The sequence below is a fragment of the Dreissena polymorpha genome, chromosome 11 (assembly GCF_020536995.1).
Source record: "Dreissena polymorpha isolate Duluth1 chromosome 11, UMN_Dpol_1.0, whole genome shotgun sequence".
NCBI lineage: Eukaryota > Metazoa > Mollusca > Bivalvia > Myida > Dreissenidae > Dreissena > Dreissena polymorpha.
The window spans coordinates 28076268-28095921 of record NC_068365.1 but is presented as its reverse complement, the minus strand read 5'-3'; the positions used below and the strand labels follow the sequence as shown (position 1 = coordinate 28095921).

The 19654-nt window shown below is 35.3% G+C and overlaps 2 protein-coding genes across 4 annotated transcripts in view; both read right to left on the bottom strand.

Annotated features, from left to right (window-relative positions):
- The window catches only part of LOC127850825 (zinc finger protein 239-like), a 228633-nt gene that overhangs the window by 75387 nt on the left and 133592 nt on the right, over window positions 1-19654 (bottom strand). The gene's annotated exons all lie outside the window — the stretch shown is intronic.
- LOC127849720 (zinc finger protein 723-like) lies at window positions 9885-18519 on the bottom strand. Its single transcript, XM_052382468.1, has 4 exons — window positions 18297-18519; window positions 17598-17782; window positions 16187-16268; window positions 9885-9991 (listed from the first exon to the last, which is right to left on the bottom strand). Exons 1-4 carry the CDS (start codon window positions 18517-18519, stop codon window positions 9885-9887), a joined length of 597 nt encoding a protein of 198 aa, XP_052238428.1.

Below are 19654 nucleotides of genomic sequence, written 5' to 3'. Positions count from 1 at the left end.
ATAACACAACATCATAAATAATGGTTATTACGGGGTTATAACACAAAATTATAGATAATGGTTATACCAGTATCTTTTTCTATTTTGTTTAAAATAATCGGCCAATATATTAATATTTACAGTAGAAAAAAAAAATCGTTCCATGTAACTTCATTGAGTGCCTTTTACACTGAAATTCCCGACGCCCTTTGATGCTTTGCATCTATACTTATCTTGTCGAGATATTTAATAACAGTTATGAGAACTATTTTCATGCCTATTTACGCAGATAGCATCACTCCGCTAAAATGTAAACACAGGCCGAACGGGTGATGAATAGCTTGTCTACACATACAATTACAGTTTCATATCGTGTGTGTTTATGTTAAATGTGCAATCCAATGAAATAGCTGTCTATTGGAATACATCGTAAGTCTGCATGTTGGAAAATCATAATCTTTTGCATGTGTATTGCTGAAATATTGCTTGTCAACTTTATTTAATGCGGTTTAATTCTTACCAAGCACTATTAATTATTTTAGAAATGCTACTTCTGTGCGTGTTCAATATATTAGTTTTAATGCTTTACTGTTAACATTATAAATAGTGTGCATTGTAAATATATATTAAAGTATTTTATGTTTAGCTGACGCAAGATGAGGAAATTGTGCAGCCAGTTCGGGATTTAAACCTGGGACCTCTTGCTCTTCTGATGGAGTTAATCAGGAAGCAACAAAACATCTCCCCTTGAGTGACACTCACTGACACTGACGTGCACTGACATTCTCCTCTGCCAAACTGGAATTTGTTGAGAATTCAAGTTACAGGGATCATTGTAAACCTGATCCATTTAAACCACGAACAACCCACATTGGGCACCAAATGTTGCAGGATGGGTAAATGGTACAACCGAAACTCGAATCTCTACCCCTCGCTAGCAGGGCCAGTGCCTATGATCATGCTGTTAGATACATGTGTACAATAAAATATGTAGTTAATTACTTGATCACTATTAATGGTTACCGCTGACCTGCTAATTTGGAACTGCCACTATTGTAGGTTCATACTCAAGGTGCCTATACCAAGTGACTTTTTATGCTCCCACAAATTTTTTTTTTTGGGGGGAAGCATATAGTCGCCGCTTCGTCCGTCCGTCCGTGTGTCCGTCCGTCCGTGCACAATTCTTGTCCGGGCTATTTCTCAGCAACTAATGACCGGAATTTAATGAAACTTTATGGGAAGCTTCACTACCAAAATGAGATGTGCATATTATCAGCCAGTTCTGGTCGGATGATTTTTCACAGAGTTATGGCCCTTTGAAAATTTCCATTAACTGTACATATAGTGCAATTCTTGTCCGGGCTATTTCTCAGAAACTAATGACTGGAATTCAATGAAACTTTATGGGAAGCTTTACTATCAAGAGGAGATGTGCATATTATCAGCCGGTTCTCGTTGGATGATTTTTCACAGAGTTATGGCCCTTTGAAATTTTCCATTGTACATATAGTGCAATTCTTGTCCGAGCTATTTCTCAGCAACTTATTACGGGAATTCAATGAAACTTTATGGGAAGCCTCACTACCAACAGGAGATGTGCATATTATCAGCCGGTTATGGTCGGATAATTTTTCACAGAGTTATGGCCCTTTGAAATTTTCTATAAACTGTACATATAGTGTAATTCTTGTCCGGGCTATTTCTCCCCAACTACTGACTGGAATTCAATGAAGCTTTTTGGGAAGCTTAACTACCTTGAGGAGATGCGCATGTTATTTGTGGGTTTTGGTTAGATGATTTATTTAGAGAGTTATGGCCCTTTGAAAGTTTTAAGTTGCTAAACCATCCATCGTATTATTTTGTCCAAAGTTATGCCCCTCAAGACGTTTCCATTTATCTGAATATATAGTGCAATATTGTGACAAAAAAACCTTTGGGGAGCATCACCCGTCTCCGACGGTTTCTTGTTAAGATCTGTGTGGGAAGTAAAATACCAACAAAAGCGCGACGCAGGTAAGATTTTTAAGGATAATTTTTTTAATATTTGACCATTTTTAATGGGATCAAGTGGAGAGCACGCTAATTCATTAGATTTTTCCATAGGTATCATGATTTTATAAAACAAATAAGTATTTTTTAGTTAAGTGCAACCGCGCGTTTGGACGGTTAGAAAAAGGTAGTATCAGTGTGGGGACATTATTTTATGTTGGACACAGAAACATCACCTCTGGTGAAATTAAGCGATAAACTTTACGGGCGGAGCTTACAATATATCATTTTGAATTCATTTTAAGGTTTCTGTTATATTTTTACGAACGAAAGCTCAAGAAAAATATTCATACAGTAATATGATCTGTGTGGTATACGTGTTTAAAATGATCTGTGTGGTATCCGTGTTCCTACAATTTACGGATAAATTGAAATAATAACGACAATATATATTTTTTACTACTACTACTACTACTACTACTACTACTACTACTACTACTACTACTACTACTACTACTACTACTACTACTACTACTACTGCTACTACTACTACTACTACTACTACTACTAGTAACTACTATTACTACTACTACTACTACTACTACTACTACTACTACTACTACTACTACTACTACTACTACTACTACTACTTCTACTACTACTACTACAATAACTACTACTACGAATAGCAGTATAGCAGTAGTAGTAGTATTAGTAGTAGTTGTACCAGTAGTAGTTGTAATAGTAGTAATAGTAGTAGTAGTAGTAGTAGTAGTAGTAGGCAAAGGCATGTTCTTTCCTGTGTAATATGTATGATTTAAAATCAAAGTTAAAATAAAAACTGATAAAACAGAATCCACCAGACGCATTGGTTTAAAGAAACTCTAAACGGCAAAAATGTTACATTGTCGACATTATTTTATATTTTGTTGTTATTTAAAGTTGAACGTAACCGATTTACTAAAAATAAAATAATGGACATAGTAGAAACATATATATGTGTGTGTGTGTGTGTTATGTTCCTTATAATTGGAATTTATATTAGTTGCATTAGTTTATTACACAATATAGAGCTTGACAATCATTCGCCATGTGTTGATGTTAATGTCAGGTTATAAAATTATGTCGTTTTATTTAGTGTCACAAGTGTATACTTATTTTTAGCTTAAATTATTTTGAAGAGAATATAACAAGTTAATGTAGAAATATTATATTAAATGATTATGCATGTACGATTCTCCTCTTGTGTTGTGGTGGGAGAGTGCAGCTGTAAAGAATACCAAGACATATTTCGCATTAAGGAATATTGTATTATATACACAACCTCATTGCACACATTGTTTACTGTCAATTACCACGGACTAGAATAAGTATAAGCAGGCAGTTAATTATGTAACTCAATCGTGAAAATCACTACTATTAGTAAAATGGCTGCTTATGATTATCGAACTAGCTCGTGACAGCGGTATATAAAATTGAAATCAACGAAAAAAACATCGCAAAACTTTCATCAAGTTATAATTAAAAAAGAATCACATATTTGATAACACAAATCACAGATGCGATATATTAATAAATAACGTAAATCCAAATTATTGCACAATTATTTGAGAATGATTTGAACAGAAACACACAAACGAACTAAACGAAACATACAAACTAATCAAATTCGGATAACTTTAGAATCATTTTGAAAAGTAAAGTTAAAATAACACAACGAATGAAATAACGTACCACGATAATCAAGTTACACAGACAAACTGTAAACTATTATGATTTTTTTTATCAGTATTCACGGATTTATGTTAGGTCCTCACGTCTCGAGAAGAGAAAGATTAATTTTGCGTTGGTACGTTTTGAAACACTCCTCACACCTATAACACTTGTCCGGCAGGTGGGTCTTGACGTGCTCTTTAAGGTCATTCTCACTCCTTACTGCCAACCCACATTGGTAACTTTTCACCAATCCCCCTTTTTGCACTTTTCTCGTGAGCCGCGAGTAGATACTTGTCCGCAAAGCTCCTGCCACACTGTACACACACGTGACATTTGGGTCCTTCGTGCTTTGAGGCCCTATGCCTTCTAAGATTGTAGGAATCCTTAGATAAAAACATATTTTTTTCACGTGACATTTCAGTGCGTAAACACGCTATTTCAAAAATGTTAGTATCAGAGGACACGCGTTCGTTATTTTTAAATTACCAACGATTTGACCATTATTGAGATATTCCAAAATATACGATAACCTGATAGATGAGATATATTTTATATTTGTGTTGTTTCAAGAAAATCCGTTCATCTGTTTGTTAGTATAACTGTATAAAAATGTAACTATTTTAAGGTATTTCATCTTACCTGAAATGCTTTCCCACAGCAGTAATAGTTTCCAGAGTTGGCGTGTCTCCTAGTATGGCGCAATCGCCCAGCTCTGGTCATTTTTCCGCATTCGGTAGTTATACCTTAAAGCAAATATAATAATTTAAAATAATATACGATACATTACTTCACGTGACAGTAGTGCTTGGCGACAAAATAACAATGAAATTTAATACAATAATTTATAGCCAGTATGTGTAATATATGCTATCGCATTTAAAAATCAAGTTTTAAATACATTGTTGACAAGCATTTTTTTTAAACAACTGAAACGAACTGAAAAGACTTAAGAACAGTATACCACACAGATCCTTCTAAAAAGGTATACCACACAGATCATATTACTGTAAGAACATTTTTCTTGAACTTGTTTTCGTAAATATATAACAGACACCTGAAAATGAATGCAAAATGATATATTGTAAGCTGCGCCCATAAAGTTTATTGATTGCTTAATATCCCCAGATGTGATGTTTCTGTGTCAAAAAAAATAATGTCCCCACACTGATCCTACCTTTTACTAACCGTTCAAACGCGCGGTTGCACTTTACTGTAAAAATACTTATTTGTTTTATAAAATCATGATACCTATAGAAAACTCTCATGAATGAGCGGGCTCTTCACATATCCCATTAAAAATGGTAAAATATTTAAAAAGTAATCCTTAAAAATCTTACCTGCGTCGCGCTTTTGTTGATTTTACTACCCACACAGATCTTAAAAAGTCACGTGGTATGGGCACCGTGATACTATTGGTCATTTATATCAAAATCTGAACATATTGACCAGGAGCGTATCCAGGATTTCTGGTTAGAGGAGGGGCTGGATATTGAAAGATTTGCTGGTGGGTGCAAGACCACGCCATGCTTGAGGGTGCCGGAGGGCGAAAAACCCTGGAAATTCCACAATTTTAGTGATTTTGAAGGATTTGACAATCACTTCTCGAGCATGTCCCGCCTTACATCAGAATCGCAAAGTTCGACTTGAAAAACTGTGCGACAAATAGTCTAAAGTTAAAGCATTTAGCGATTGTCTGTGATTGGTGGGAAATGTTGTGTACAAAAAAAGAAGAAAATTGAGTTTAAGTAGGTTATTTATATATAGTTAAGTGTGAAACATCAAATGACTTGACTTCACTTTGGAAATTTAGGGGGTGGGGGCGTAGACCGCGTCCGCCTCCCCTTGGATCCACCTATGTTTACTAACCTTAATGTAAAATAGTAAATGTTGTTTCTGTTCACAATGCTTATAACTATAAATCTTTAAACTGCAGTTCTGGGTCTTATTGACACTTAAAGATATAAGAAAATATGATAAATTAAATGCTTAACGTTGCTGAATTCTTCATTCCTGCCCTTGTATTTCAAGAGAGAATACTTTTCAGTCAACCCAACTGGGAAGAGAACTGGGTTCAAATCACAGCAGGGGCTTAAGAAGATGATGTAATGGCAACAAAACATTTATTGATAATATTCAATTGGTTGTTTCATTTCAATTATTGCAATGGTTTTAAATTGAATTGACTAGTTTATAAATATCAAATATGCATAAAATCAAAGATTTCATTGTAAATACATCAATAAAGCAATGGTCATGAATATTTTATTTGATAAATGTCAATATCAGTAACTGCCCATTACCAGTGTATACACCATTAAAAACAACTTCAGTTTGTGAAAATATCCACAAAATAAACCAAAACAAAACAAAAAATACTGCTTTTTTGACCCATGAAACTGGATATTCAAGCTTTAATTAAACCTAAATTGAGAAAATACTACCGGGTTTAAGTTATCTAAATTTTTAAAATTAAAACTATGATATCATTTGAGATGTTTTTTTACTGGAACTGGGAAAAATATATGTTTTTCTATTGGGAATATGACCGAATAACGGCTATAAAATCAGCAGAAAAAAGCTGAAAAAAGCCCTGAATTCATGGCAAATAAATTTGCATCTTAAGTCTTAAAAAAACATAGATTTTATTCTATACCTGGTGTTTATTTCCATCATGATCTCTTTACAGTAATAATTTTACATGAAACAGTCTCATTTTCTTACACTTTCCTTTAAACAGGTTTACTGGGTTACATGTGTTATCTTTGATTTTGATAAAGAACTAAGATTAAATTTAGACTCATTCTAAATGTAATATACATGTATCATGACATTTTTAAAAGTTTAATATTGCCAACCAAGTTGATATTCTGAAACAGCTTGTGGTACAATAGGCCCTATATACAAATTATTCACAATATAAATTAATGTTTTTAAACAAAAAATACCAACATGCATTTTTAGTCTTTACAACATTTATTATCTAAATTAGTAATTTGTCACAGTCATTATTTAATGCATAAACTTTTTTCTGCAATCAATTTTTACATTTATCAGTGCAATATGTACCCATTCATATAGAATTAATGAATGGCATTCCTAAAGATAAAATGTTAAGATCTAATTGTAATGCTAGAATATTTGTATACTGAAGTGCTTGCATGTACATGTATATTTTTAGTGTTGTTTAGATTTTAAAGATTCTCAAAAAATAAGTTATTGGTATGGTACTGTATGTTGAAACATAAATAAAGCTGAGCATGATGGATTAAAATGTAGTCATGTTGTGTTTTCATATTTTTTTAATGAAATATAAATTATGGAAAAGTATGCAAGTGTATGAAAGAAAAAAAGTAAGGACATTAGAATTTTCACCACACTGTCCCTTTTTCTCTTATTGTTTTCTATTGTTACACTCATCCTCTGCACTTGCAAAGAATATCTAGAAGATCCTTTCATATGTAATCATGTTTAAATTTGTGTACTTTGATGCATTGCTGAACCCTCTGAATATCCTGAATAAATGATATTGAATTTGCTAAGGCTCAGTGGCAAATATGTGTGATTCCAAGTACTGGTTCTTCCCAGGAAACGGCCTCGACAGTGTCCATATCATTATCTGCCTATAATCGGCTTTCCTGTAATATTTAGTCAACAATTGACTGTATAGGAAGTACGAAGTAGTAGAAGTAGAAGTGAACTTGTAAGTGTATGCTAGATGCTTCCATACGTCCCCTTTTAGGAAAATCATGGGACAATTAAATGTTTTTTGTTAAAACAACAATAACAAAACAATTGTACTGGTGTTGGCCTGGAATTTATGTTAAGATTTGTATTTTACATGTACCATATCATTTGTTAAATTGAGTAACCATCTTCAGGATCTATGTGTACCAAACTGGCATTGCATTGGCAAAACTTAAACGGACTTTTTACTTAGGTCAATATTTATATTCAACATTCCTCATTCACTCAAAATCTTGACAAAACAGCAACTAATTATTGCTGTTTCTTGATGATTTTATGTTATTTTCAATAAAGATATACAGCTTTGTCTCATTGTTAATATAGCAATATGTTCATGTAATTAAATATGTGCATGAAATAAAATTTAATAGCACGCGCCCAGTTGTAAACTTCAAATACTAGCAGTTAAAGCATAGCCGATGGGAGCGACCATTTTGAATACGCGACTATGATCATGTGACTAAATGTCACGTGCGGTGGAAAGTAGTCCGTGAGCCCACGACAGAGGTGAATACAATGAACCGCAGTGTAAGAGAGTGATGCACCACATCACTATACTATTTAGTACTTTAAAGCCTACGCATTAAGTTACAGAAACAAAGTCAACAAGCCTTAAAACATATGGTTACACTTTCAGTAATATTAGAAAAATTCACAATGTAAATATATTTTTAATTGATTATTATTTCACATTATCACCATTTAAACATATGTTATATTGATTTTTGTACACATTCAACATCCCAATAAATTATATATTATAATGATTATTCTAGAGCAAAATCCATTCTATACACAGATGGTGACGTCACTACGTTATTGTCAGTAAGACCGATGGGTACACAATGGAGCAAATTCTAGACATAAGGATTAAAGTGCAAGTCCATTGCATCAAGTTAAAACATCATGATGATACGATAAATCATTCTTTGCCTGATTTCGAGGACTAAATTTAGTAATATATAGTGTGGAGATTTTCATTTCATCATTATCGTAGAATATATCCATTCTTTGAATACTCTAATACAATTGCTTTTTTGCATAATGAGATCCCTCGTGCCTGTGAACAATTTTTAATAGCAGAACTATCTAATAGATACAATATTTATATTTACGGAAAACGATACAGTTACAAATAATTCATATAAGTTAACACACAGTTCATCGACTGTATGTTGCAATGTTTAATAGTCCATCCACATGTAGCAGTTTGTTTTCAATAAACCCCACCCACCTAAAGCAGTTTTCAATAGCCCCCAACAACGTGAAGCAGTTTTCAATAGTCTCCACCCATCTGAAGCAGTTTTCAATAGTCCCCACCCACCTGAAGCAGTTTTCACTAGTCCACAACCACCTGAAACAGTTTTCAATAGTCCCCACACACCTCAAGCAGTTTTCAATAGTCTCCACCCACATGTAGCAATATTCAATAGTCCCCATCCCCATGTAGTAGTTTTAAATAGTCCCCATCATCCTGTAGCAATGTTCAACAGTCCACAACCACCTGAAGCTGTTTTCAATAGTCCCCATCCACATGTAGCATTTTTCAATAGTCTCTATCCACATGTAGCACTTTTCAATAGTCCCCATCAACATGTAGCAGTTTTCAATGAGTCCCGTCCACATGTAGCACTTTTCAATAGTCCCCATCCACATGTAGAAGTTTTCAATAGTCCCCATCCACCTGTAGCACTTTTCAATAGTCCCCATTAACATGTAGCAGTTTTCAATGAGTCCCCATCCACATGTAGCACCTTTCAATAGTCCCCATTTACATGCAGAAGTTTTCAATAGTCCCCATCCACCTGTAGCAATGTTCAATAGTCTCCATCCACATGTAGCAGTTTTCAATAGTCCCCATCCACATGTAGAAGTTTTCAATAGTCCCCATCCATATGTAGCAGTTTTCAATAGTCCCCACCCACCTGTAGCAATGTTCAATAGTCTCCATCCACATGTAGTAGTTTTCAATAGTCTCCACCCACCTGTAGCAATGTTCAATAGTCTCCATCCACATGTAGCAGTTTTCAATAGTCCTCATCCACCTGTAGCAATGTTCAATAGGCCCTTTCCATATGTAGCAGTTTTCAATAGTCCCACCCAACGGAAGCAGTGTTCGATATCCCCACCCACCTGAAGCATTTTTCAATAGTACCCAACCCCGGAAACAGTTTTCAATAGTCTCTATCCACAGGTAGCAGTTTTCAATAGTCTCAACCCTCCTGTAAGAGTTTTCAATAAACACACACCTTATTTTAGCAGTTTTCAATAGTCCCATGCACCTGTAACAGTTTTCAATAGTCACCATCCACCTGTCGCAGTTGTCAATAGTTCCAACCCACCTGTAGCAGTAATATATAAACCCTACCTACCTTTGCACCAGAATCATCATTATTATTCAATCATAATTATTACTTTTATATAGATCTCACATTCCCACCCACCAGTGTCAGTGGCTATCTTTTTTTGTGCTGGTGTCTCTTCGCACCGTAACCATCCCACTCCTCCTCGCCTCTCTTCTCCGGTGTTGTTTTGAACTTGCCGCGCCACGGATACGGGGACGCTGTCGTGTTAATTGTAGTCTCCAGCGTGTCCATTAACAACACAGGCAACACGATTTGTAAAGCATGTAATGGCCTGTATTTGTAAACATGAAGCAGTGAGGGGAAAACAATCGAATATATCTAAGGAACAGCCATATATTACTTATTTGTAATTGTATTGTTTAATATATTTTATGGTGCGTTGACATATTTTTCTGAAGCATTATCGTCTTAAGGTTTGTCGAATATGCTTCCGGTACTAACTATTAGGATTTACAAGCTTTGTGATTTGGTGAATTGTTCACAACATTATATTTTCAAAATATTGTACATCGCATCCCTAAATTGCATATTCTTTGATCAAAATTCGTTTTTATTGTATGTTTGCATTGAGGTTTTTATGTGATTCGTTTTATTTGAAAAAATTATCGTAAAATTTGCAAATGCATTTTCTCTGTACTTAATGTTTACCAACTCTATTTAATACTAGAACTCCGCGAGTTGGATGTGTCACTTGATAGCATACCTGTGTTTCGTGTTTACTATTATATCGGTGGTGGGACATTAATTTTAATGTTAATTGTTACAATCAAACGTTTACCCGTTTTTGTCCTATTTAGTAACATATTGAACAAGACTATTGCCAAGCAATATATGTCCCCTACCGGCTCCACCATTGTCAGAAATTCCACCATTGTCTTTTTTTATAAATATTTGTTGACATAGCAACCAGAATTTTTGATATAGGAACGAAATGAAATGACGTGCATTATTTCCATATTGCCATCTATCCATGTTTCAAGTTTCATGACAAAATATTAAGAACTTTTAAAGTTATCGCAGGATCCAGAAAACCACCATTTTCAGCAGTATTTCTAGTTTATATGCTGCCATAGCAACCAGAATTTTTGACGTAGGAACAAAATGAAATGACGTGCATAATGTCCATATTGCCATCTATCCATGTGTTAAGTTTAATGAAAAAATATTAAGAACTTTTAAAGTTATCGCAGGATCCAGCAAAAAACACCATTTTCAGCAGTATTTCTAGTCTATTTGTTGCCGTAGCAACCATAACTTTTGACGTAGGAGCAAAATGAAATGACGTGCATAATGTCCATATTGCCATCTATCCATGTCTCAAGTTTCATGAAAAATAATAAGAACACTTTTAAAGTTATCGCAGGATCCAGCAAAAAACACCATTTTCAGCAGTATTTCTAGTCTATTTGTTGCCATAGCAACCAGTATTTTCGACGTAGGAACAAAATGAAATGACTTGCATAATGTCCATATTGCCATCTATTCGTGTTTCAAGTTTCATGAAAAAATAATATGAAATTTTTAAGTTATCGCAGGATCCAGAAAACCACCATTTTCAGCAGAATTTCTAGTCTATTTGTTGCCATAGCAACCAGAATTTTTGACGTAGGAGCAAAATGAAATGACGTGCATAATGTCCATATTGCCATCTATCCATGTCTCAAGTTTCATGAAAAAATAATAAGAACACTTTTAAAGTTATCGCAGGATCCAGAAAATAACTCCATTTTCAGCAGTATTTCTAGTCTAGTTGTTGCCATAACAACCAGAATTTTCGACGTATGAACACAATGAAATGACGTGCATAATGTCCATATTGCCATCTATCCATGTTTCAAGTTTAATGAAAACATATTAAGAACTTTTAAAGTTATCGCAGGATCCAGCGAAAAACACCATTTTCAGCAGTATTTCTAGTCTATTTGTTGCCATAGCAACCATAACTTTTGACGTAGGAGAAAAATGAAATGGCGTGCATAATGTCCATATTGCCATCTATCCATGTCTCAAGTTTCATGAAAAAAATAATAAGAACACTTTTAAAGTTATCGCAGGATCCAGAAAAAAACTCCATTTTAAGCAGTATTTCTAGTCTAGTTGTTGCCATAACAACCATAATTTTTGACGTATGAACAAAATGAAATGACGTGCATAATGTCCATATTGCCATCTATCCATGTTTCAAGTTAAATGAATTAATATTAAGAACTTTTAAAGTTATCGCAGGATCCAGCAAAAAACACCATTTTCAGCAGTATTTCTAGTCTATTTGTTGCCATAGCAACCAGAATTCTTGACGTAGGAACAAAATGAAATGATGTGCATAATGTCCATATTGCCATCTATCCATGTTTCAAGTTTCATGAAAAAATATTAAGAACTTAAAATGTTATCGCAGGGTCCAGAAAAGTGTGACAGACTGACGGACACACAGAGCGCAAACAATAAGTCCCCTCCGGTGAAACCGGTAGGGGACAATACGCAAAACTTTAATCAATGAATGAACAAAATAATTGTATATGAATATTGTAAATCTAATAGCAAACAGACAAAAACAAACAGACAAAAACAAACAGACAGACCAAACACAATATGCCCTCCTTTGTGCTATAATTTGGGAATTCTTGTGGCTGTAGTACGTTACTAGCTCTCCAACGTCTTTATAACTGTCAAAGTTCACAAATATCAAATCGTTTATTATTTTGAGTATAAACAATGTTTAAAGTAAGCTCAAAGCATAGTAGTTATGAACCTTTTCTGGGTCGCGGTCGCAGATTTTGAAATCTAAACGCGGACCCTAAGTTCAAGGTCAAGGTCATAGGGGTAAAAAAAAATATGCACATGGAAAGGTCTAATATTAAAGCAATATCTGAAGGGACACATTAGGTATGAGCCTTTTTCACATCGCGGTGGCAGATTTCGAAACCTGAACGCTGACCTCAAGTTCAAGGGCACAAGGGTCAACAACTTTATGCGCATGCAAAGGTATTGATCAGATACACATGCATACCAAATATGACAGCAGTATCTGAAGGAACACAGTAGTTATGAGCCTTTTTCGAATTGCGGTCGCAGATTTCGAAACCTGAACGCTGACCTCAAGTTAATGGTCAGGGGGGTAAAAAATTGTATGCGCATGGAAAGGTGTCGTCCAGATTCACATGCATACCAAATATGAGAGCAATATCTGAAGGGACCCAGAAGTTATGAGCCTTTTTAGTAAAATGTGACGCCGCCGACGCAAACACCTATATGTCCCCTGACCATAGTCAGGCGACGCAAAAACGTATGTTGTCATAATTTTCTAGTTTTTTTCCCTGGGGTTAATTAATATTGCTCTGATGAGTAAAGGTCCTAATTTTATTTGTGTATGCTCCACCTCCCTTTGGGTAACACGCGAGCGTCCTGGGACCACGGCCCTCTTGTTTTTGAATCCCAATGGACTGCTAGGTTAATTGCGCTCAAACTTTCACAGTCTAATTAGTACCTTACGTGTATAAGATAGCGTAAAAACGATTTTGTCGGCGACCAGTTTTGGCTAAATTAATACCCTTTTTCATTCTGTCCGCTTAAAAACAAATACTGGATTTGTTTGTGTCCAAACATGTGTTCACGGTGATAGGGCGAATACCACAACTTTTCCGCTCACCGTCGAAATTGTATACTTCTGACAAGAGCACCGTATAATTCTGTCAAAAACATGGCCGCAAACTTTTGGCGAGTCCAGAATTGAAAGAAAGAGACGAAAAAAAGGTAAGTTGTTAATAAAAAGATATTCCATCGAACGAAGTAAATACTTGACATTTAATCGTCGTTTACCGCATTAAAATTGAGTCGCTATTAACTTCAAAATAGTGAAAACAATTGACTTTCATGACGCGAAAAATCGTATTTTTTGCAGATTTTAAACATTTTAAATGAATGATTTTTTTGTTAAACGGTATTTTATGGTAGAAGAATCAATTTACAACACATTATGGCATGCTTTATTGAATATAACTGCGATTTTTACATTAACACGTGTTAGCAAGTATGCACCGCTCAACATAATAGAAATATGAACACCGCTCAACACACCGCTCAACAATGTCCGTAAAAGCGCCGCATTTTTATGATTGTTTGGCACCGCTTTATTCTGATATTTTTTAAGGGGAAGAACTTTATCATCAGGCATCAATTCATCTGTATCTACGCCACTCATCGCATATTCCAGCAGGAAAAAAAATAGCACCAAAGGTTTGTATTATGACACAATAGCTGTCGAAGGACAGTGTGCTCAACTATTATCAGTGCTTGACAGTATGATAAAGCTATTCTAATTCGAACAATGGTGGCAAGTTTGGGGTCATAATTGTAAACAAATATAAATCAAAATATTAAAACAATGTCAAATAATGGCTTCATAATTTGAATCGCGATGGTAAACAAGTGTACAAACGGTTACAACGCAATATTACATTTTACTTTGAAATTATTTGGTTTTCAAATGTTTTTAATACTTGACGGAAATATATATATATATATATATATGATTAGTACCCTTTACATCTCGTTAAAACGGACCGCGCAGTAATGTCTTATCTATGGATATATTCACACACAAGCTTCTATAGACAGTCTCAAAAAAGTTTTTTTTTATAATTGTAACCCCTTTGTTTCTGATATAAGTAGTCGAGAGCATCTTTGGTATATATCTTTGGTTTTGGCAACAAACACCGAATTCCTATTTCAGTATATTTAACCAGTTCAAAATCACTTTGCACACTCTATACATAACTAAATTTATTATATCCTTCGGTTAGTTTTACACTAATATTTGCTTATACCTTTCCATAATCGTAGCTGGACATCTTTTTTTTTTACGGATTATGAATCTGAAATCAATAAATAATAATAATCAATAATGATTGTATTTTTCCACAACAATATAGATAAATTGAAACATGATACTTAAATATGTGTCCTCCACGTACTGGAAAGCAAGACAATCGATTCCCATGACCTTTTTTGGTGCAAGCATGCCATCATTTTCAAGATCAATTCTGGGACATGTAACTTTGATAAATGAAATATTATCGTAAATAAATTCAGCTCACCACGAATTTCAGTGACACGGAATATAAATACGGTGTTTATAATCAGAGTTGCGCGGTGCATCGATATTTATGAGTGAGTGATGCATGTTTTCACCAAAAATGTAGGCCTTGAACAGATATGGAAACAAACAGGTTCGTATTGCATGTTCTTTATATATATACAATGATTTAAGTCTGTACCATCAGGTCTGAAACATCGACAATCATCTGATTATTACATTTTTCTCACGAAGTACGAATGGCGTCGAGCGCGACACAACTTTTTGTAAACACTATTTCAAAGCCATGCTAAATTTTTCACGACTGGTAAACTTTTAAAAAGACGACATATTGGTTCAGAAATTCAATGGAGTGATTCGCCAGTGGCAATCATTTTACAGTGTCTTAAAATAAAACATGTGGTCATCCACTTACCTAATATTGCTTTATCCGCCGTGTTTCTTTTCGTCATAAGGATACGGTGCTCTTGTCAGAAGTTTACAATTTTGACGGTGAGCGGAATAATTGTGGTAATCGCCTTATCACCGTGTATGTTGTGGAGGCATCATTTTCTATGACACATTTTTAGTTTATTCTGATGTTGTGGTCATCTCACGAACTTTAAGTTTTCCCTCTGACCATTGGCGATTTGCCTCGAAACAAGGATGGTTAAGAATGAGCGGTCTGATTCGTTGAAGTGTGTTGCAACGGGCAATCTGTTGAATTAACTTGTTTCAAGTCTGACCTGTGCACGTACACGCGTTTGTTCGAGGCCTTTTTCCAACATATCGTTTGTTTTCGACATAAGACGTCAAGAGGTAAACTACATTGGCTGTTTTTGGAATTGTGAGCAAGATGATGGACGAAATTGCGCCTAATAGGGCTTGAACTGTCTTTGATTGTTGCATCATCATGTACGTTTGCAAACGAGCAGTGTTGCATGGGGCGCTTGTTTTGCAATGTTCGTGTGCAATCTTTAGCCTGCATTTGTATTTCTTTGATACTTTTTGGCCTCTTGTAGGTTATGCGTGTTTTTTGTCAGGCAAACATATTAAATTCCTTTGATGCCTCAATTTTAAACAAGTAGTGATACATATTGTCATATATTTTTGGAAGTTCAGAACGGAAAATGGCAACAAACGGAATTTTGGCATGATGTTTTGTTTGTTTTGTATTAAGTTATTTCTCCTTATGCAGTGCTATCACCTGGGTACTTTGTTTCTGTGGTATTTTACAAAGGTATTAGTGAGGTCGCCTTAGCGTATTGAATATGGTGTTCGCCTTGCGACCGGGAGGTCACGGGTTCAATCCCCTCACTTTGGGAGGATTCTTTAGATCTCAACCCAATATTCAAAAAAACTGGTTCTTGCCAGGAAAAGGACCCGATAGCGTAGGCTTTCTGCAAAATTAAACGTCAATAAATAGGTTTAAACTAAAGGTTTTTAAAAAGGTCTTGTGTCCGAAGCTCAGTGTTAAGTACTAGGCAGATGGTTGAAACCAGGTATTTGTGATTGTCTATTGGTTTAGGATAGAGGTCAGTAACAATGTTCTCCCCATTTATGTGCGAGACAGGATCAAGAAATGTGTCGTAATATTTTTTTCAGTATTGACTTTGTATTGTTAAATTTGATGACGTGTTTAAAGAAAGCGTTGAGGATTTACTGGCCATGGAAGTTGGAACAACTGCATCATGGTCTGTATGTCGATATCGTTGATAAAACGCAACCAAAATTGTTAAAGATGTACTGACTTGAGAAGTACTCCAAGATGCCCAAAAAGATGTTGATGTATAACCGTGCAATGCGCCATTTTTGATCTCATGACCCTTTCATGGATTTGAAGGCAGTGATTCTCATTGAACTTAAGGTGATTACATTTAAAACATAGAATGAACAGTTCTACAAGAGTGCGTCTTTCCAAATTCTTGTTTCCTTGATTTGAACCTGGCTCAGATATGTTCCATGCATTTTAAAACAATATTTGTGTAAGTAAAGGTAAAATATTTTGTAAAAAGCAACATTTTTTTTAAAAAACACAACATAATAAGTTATTAAAAAAAGGGACAAAATTGTCACAAAACCAGGTTTTCAATTTGAAAAAAAGTCTGATAAAGGGAGACAATTCAAAATGTGCATTGTTACCCCCCTTGTGTTTAATTCAATCTATTTTTACTCGAAGCGACCTTGATCGACCTTGATTTCAATTTGAAAAAAAAAGTCTGATAAAGGGAGACAACTCAAAATGTGCATTGTTACTGATTGTTCATAGTTACCCCCTTGTTTCAAATTCAATCTATTTTTAGTCGTGGCGACCTTGACCTTGGAGATATCGACGTAATTCTTTCACGCGACACACCGTCCAATGATGGTGAACAAATGTGCCAAATGATTTAAAAATCTCACAATGAATGACATAGTTATGGCCCGGACGAGCCTCAAACTTTCAGTTTTTTTCCTTTTTGTATCTCAATGTGTCTTTTCAAGGAAAAACTCTTTTAAGATTTATAATCACACACCTTACATTTGTATAGTCTTTCTTGTGTATGTATCCTCATGTGTACACTCAATGTAACACTCTGGTTAAAGACATAACCACACACCTCACACTTGAACAGTTTTTCTCCTGTATGTATCATAATGTGTTCCTTCAAGGTACCACTCTGGTAAAAATCATAACCAAACACCTCACACTTGTACGTTTTTTCTCCCGTATGTATCGTCATGTGTACCTTCAAGGTACCACTCTGGTTGAAGTCATTACCAAACACCTCACATTTGTACAGTTTTTCTCCTGTATGTATCATCATGTCTACCTTCAAGGTACCACTCTGGTTAAAGTAATTACCAAACACATCACACTTGTACGTTTTTCTCCTGTATGTATCGTCATGTGTACCGTCAAGGTACCAGTCAACTCAGGTTTAAGTCATAACCACACACCTCACACTTGAACCTTTTTTTCTCCTGTGTGTATCCTCGTGAGTTTCTTAAAGGAACTACTCCGGTTACTTGCATAATCACACAACACACACTTGTACTGTTTATCTCCTGTATGTATCCTCAGGTGTGTCTTCAAGTGACCACTCTTGCTACATTCATAACCGCACAACTCACACAAGTACAGTCTTTCTCCAGTATGTATCCTCATAAGTGACTTCAAGTCAATACAAGGGGTTGATGCATAACCACAAACCTCACACCTGTAGTCTTTCTCCTGGATGTATCTTCATGTGTGTCTCCAAGTCTCGACTATATTTACTTGCATAACCACACAACCCACACTTGTACAGTTTTTCTCCTGTATGTATCTTCGTGTGTTTCTTCAAGTAACAACTCTGAATACATTCATAATTACATACATCACACTTATATTTTTTTTTCTCCTGTATGTATCTTCTTGTGTCTGTTCAAGTCAGAACTATATTTACCTTCATAACCACACACCTCACACTTGTATGGTCTTTCCCCTGTATGTTTCTTCATATGTATGTTCAAGTTGCTACTCCGGTTACATTTATAATCACACACCTCACACTGGAACCGTTTTTCTCCTGAATGTATCCTCATGTGAACCTTCAAGGCACTTCTCTGGTTGAAGTCATGACCACACACCTCACACTTGTACGGTTTTTCTCCTGTATGTGTCCTCATGTGTACCTTCAATTTATCACTCACGTTAAAGTCATTACCACACACCTCACACTTAAATGGTTTTTCTCCTGTATGTATCCTTATGTGTGTCTTCAAGTTATAACTCTGGATACATTCAGAATTACACACCTCACACTAAAACTGTTTTTCTCCAGTATGTATCCTCATGTGTCTTTTCAAGTGACTACTCTGGTTAAAGTCACAGCCACACACCTCACACTTGTACGGCTTTTCTCCTGTATGTATCCTTATGTGTACCTTCAAGGTACTACTGTCGTTAAAGTCATTACCACACACCTCACACTTGAACCGTTTTTCTCCTGTATGTATCCTCTTGTGTTTCTTCAAGTTAGAACTCTGGTTACATTTATAATCACACACCTCACACTTGAACCGTTTTTCTCCTGTATGTATCCACATGAGTAACTTTAAGGAAGTACTCTGGTTACTTGCAAAAACACACAACTCACACTTGTATAGTTTTTCTCGTGTATGTAACTTCCTATGTTTCTTCAATGTACAGCTCTGATTACAATCATTACCACACACCCTGCACTTGTTAAGTCTTTCATGTGTATGTATAAAGAGACGATTTGATAGAAGTTCACGTTCTCTTTTCCCACAGACATCATTGTGATCATTTGCTGTCATATTGTCCATTTCCAAATGTGTATTTACTTCCTGTTTTACTTTCCCACTAACAGTATTGAGGCTTTTTGGTGTTACACAACTCTGGTCTGTATTTTGATTTACAGACTGTTTTGTTTTCCCACAAACAGCAATTAGCCCATCACGTTCAGTACGTGCATTTGAATCAGCAATTTGATTTCTGTTAACACATACAGAATTGAAGCCAGCTTGTCTGATGTCATTTTGCATAACTTCACATTCCGCTTGTTCTAATTTTACACCTGCCAAATTTGCTCATCATCAAATTTGACTGAGATCTTTCAGCAACTTTGTTAAAGAATGCTTGAGAAATGTGAATGCTAGAGTGTTTACAAACCAAATGTGGACGGACGGACAGCGGACAAAGACCAATCCTAAAACCTCACCTGAGCAATCAGGTGAGCTAAAAAGTGTGTTTCACCGATCTGAGCCATTTTCCAACTTGTCCAAGAAATCAATAAAACCA

Coding starts and splice junctions, on each gene's coding strand:
- LOC127849720 (XM_052382468.1), bottom strand. CDS start 18,519: ATGAGGACACATACAGGAGAAAAACCGTACAAGTGTGAGGTGTGTGGT. Junction 17,783..18,296: donor TGAGGTGTGTGGTTATGAAG/GTAAATATAGTT, acceptor CTTAAACCTGAG/TTGACTGGTACCTTGACGGT. Junction 16,269..17,597: donor ACCAGAGTGGTACCTTGAAG/GTACACATGACG, acceptor TTAATTTTGCAG/AAAGCCTACGCTATCGGGTC.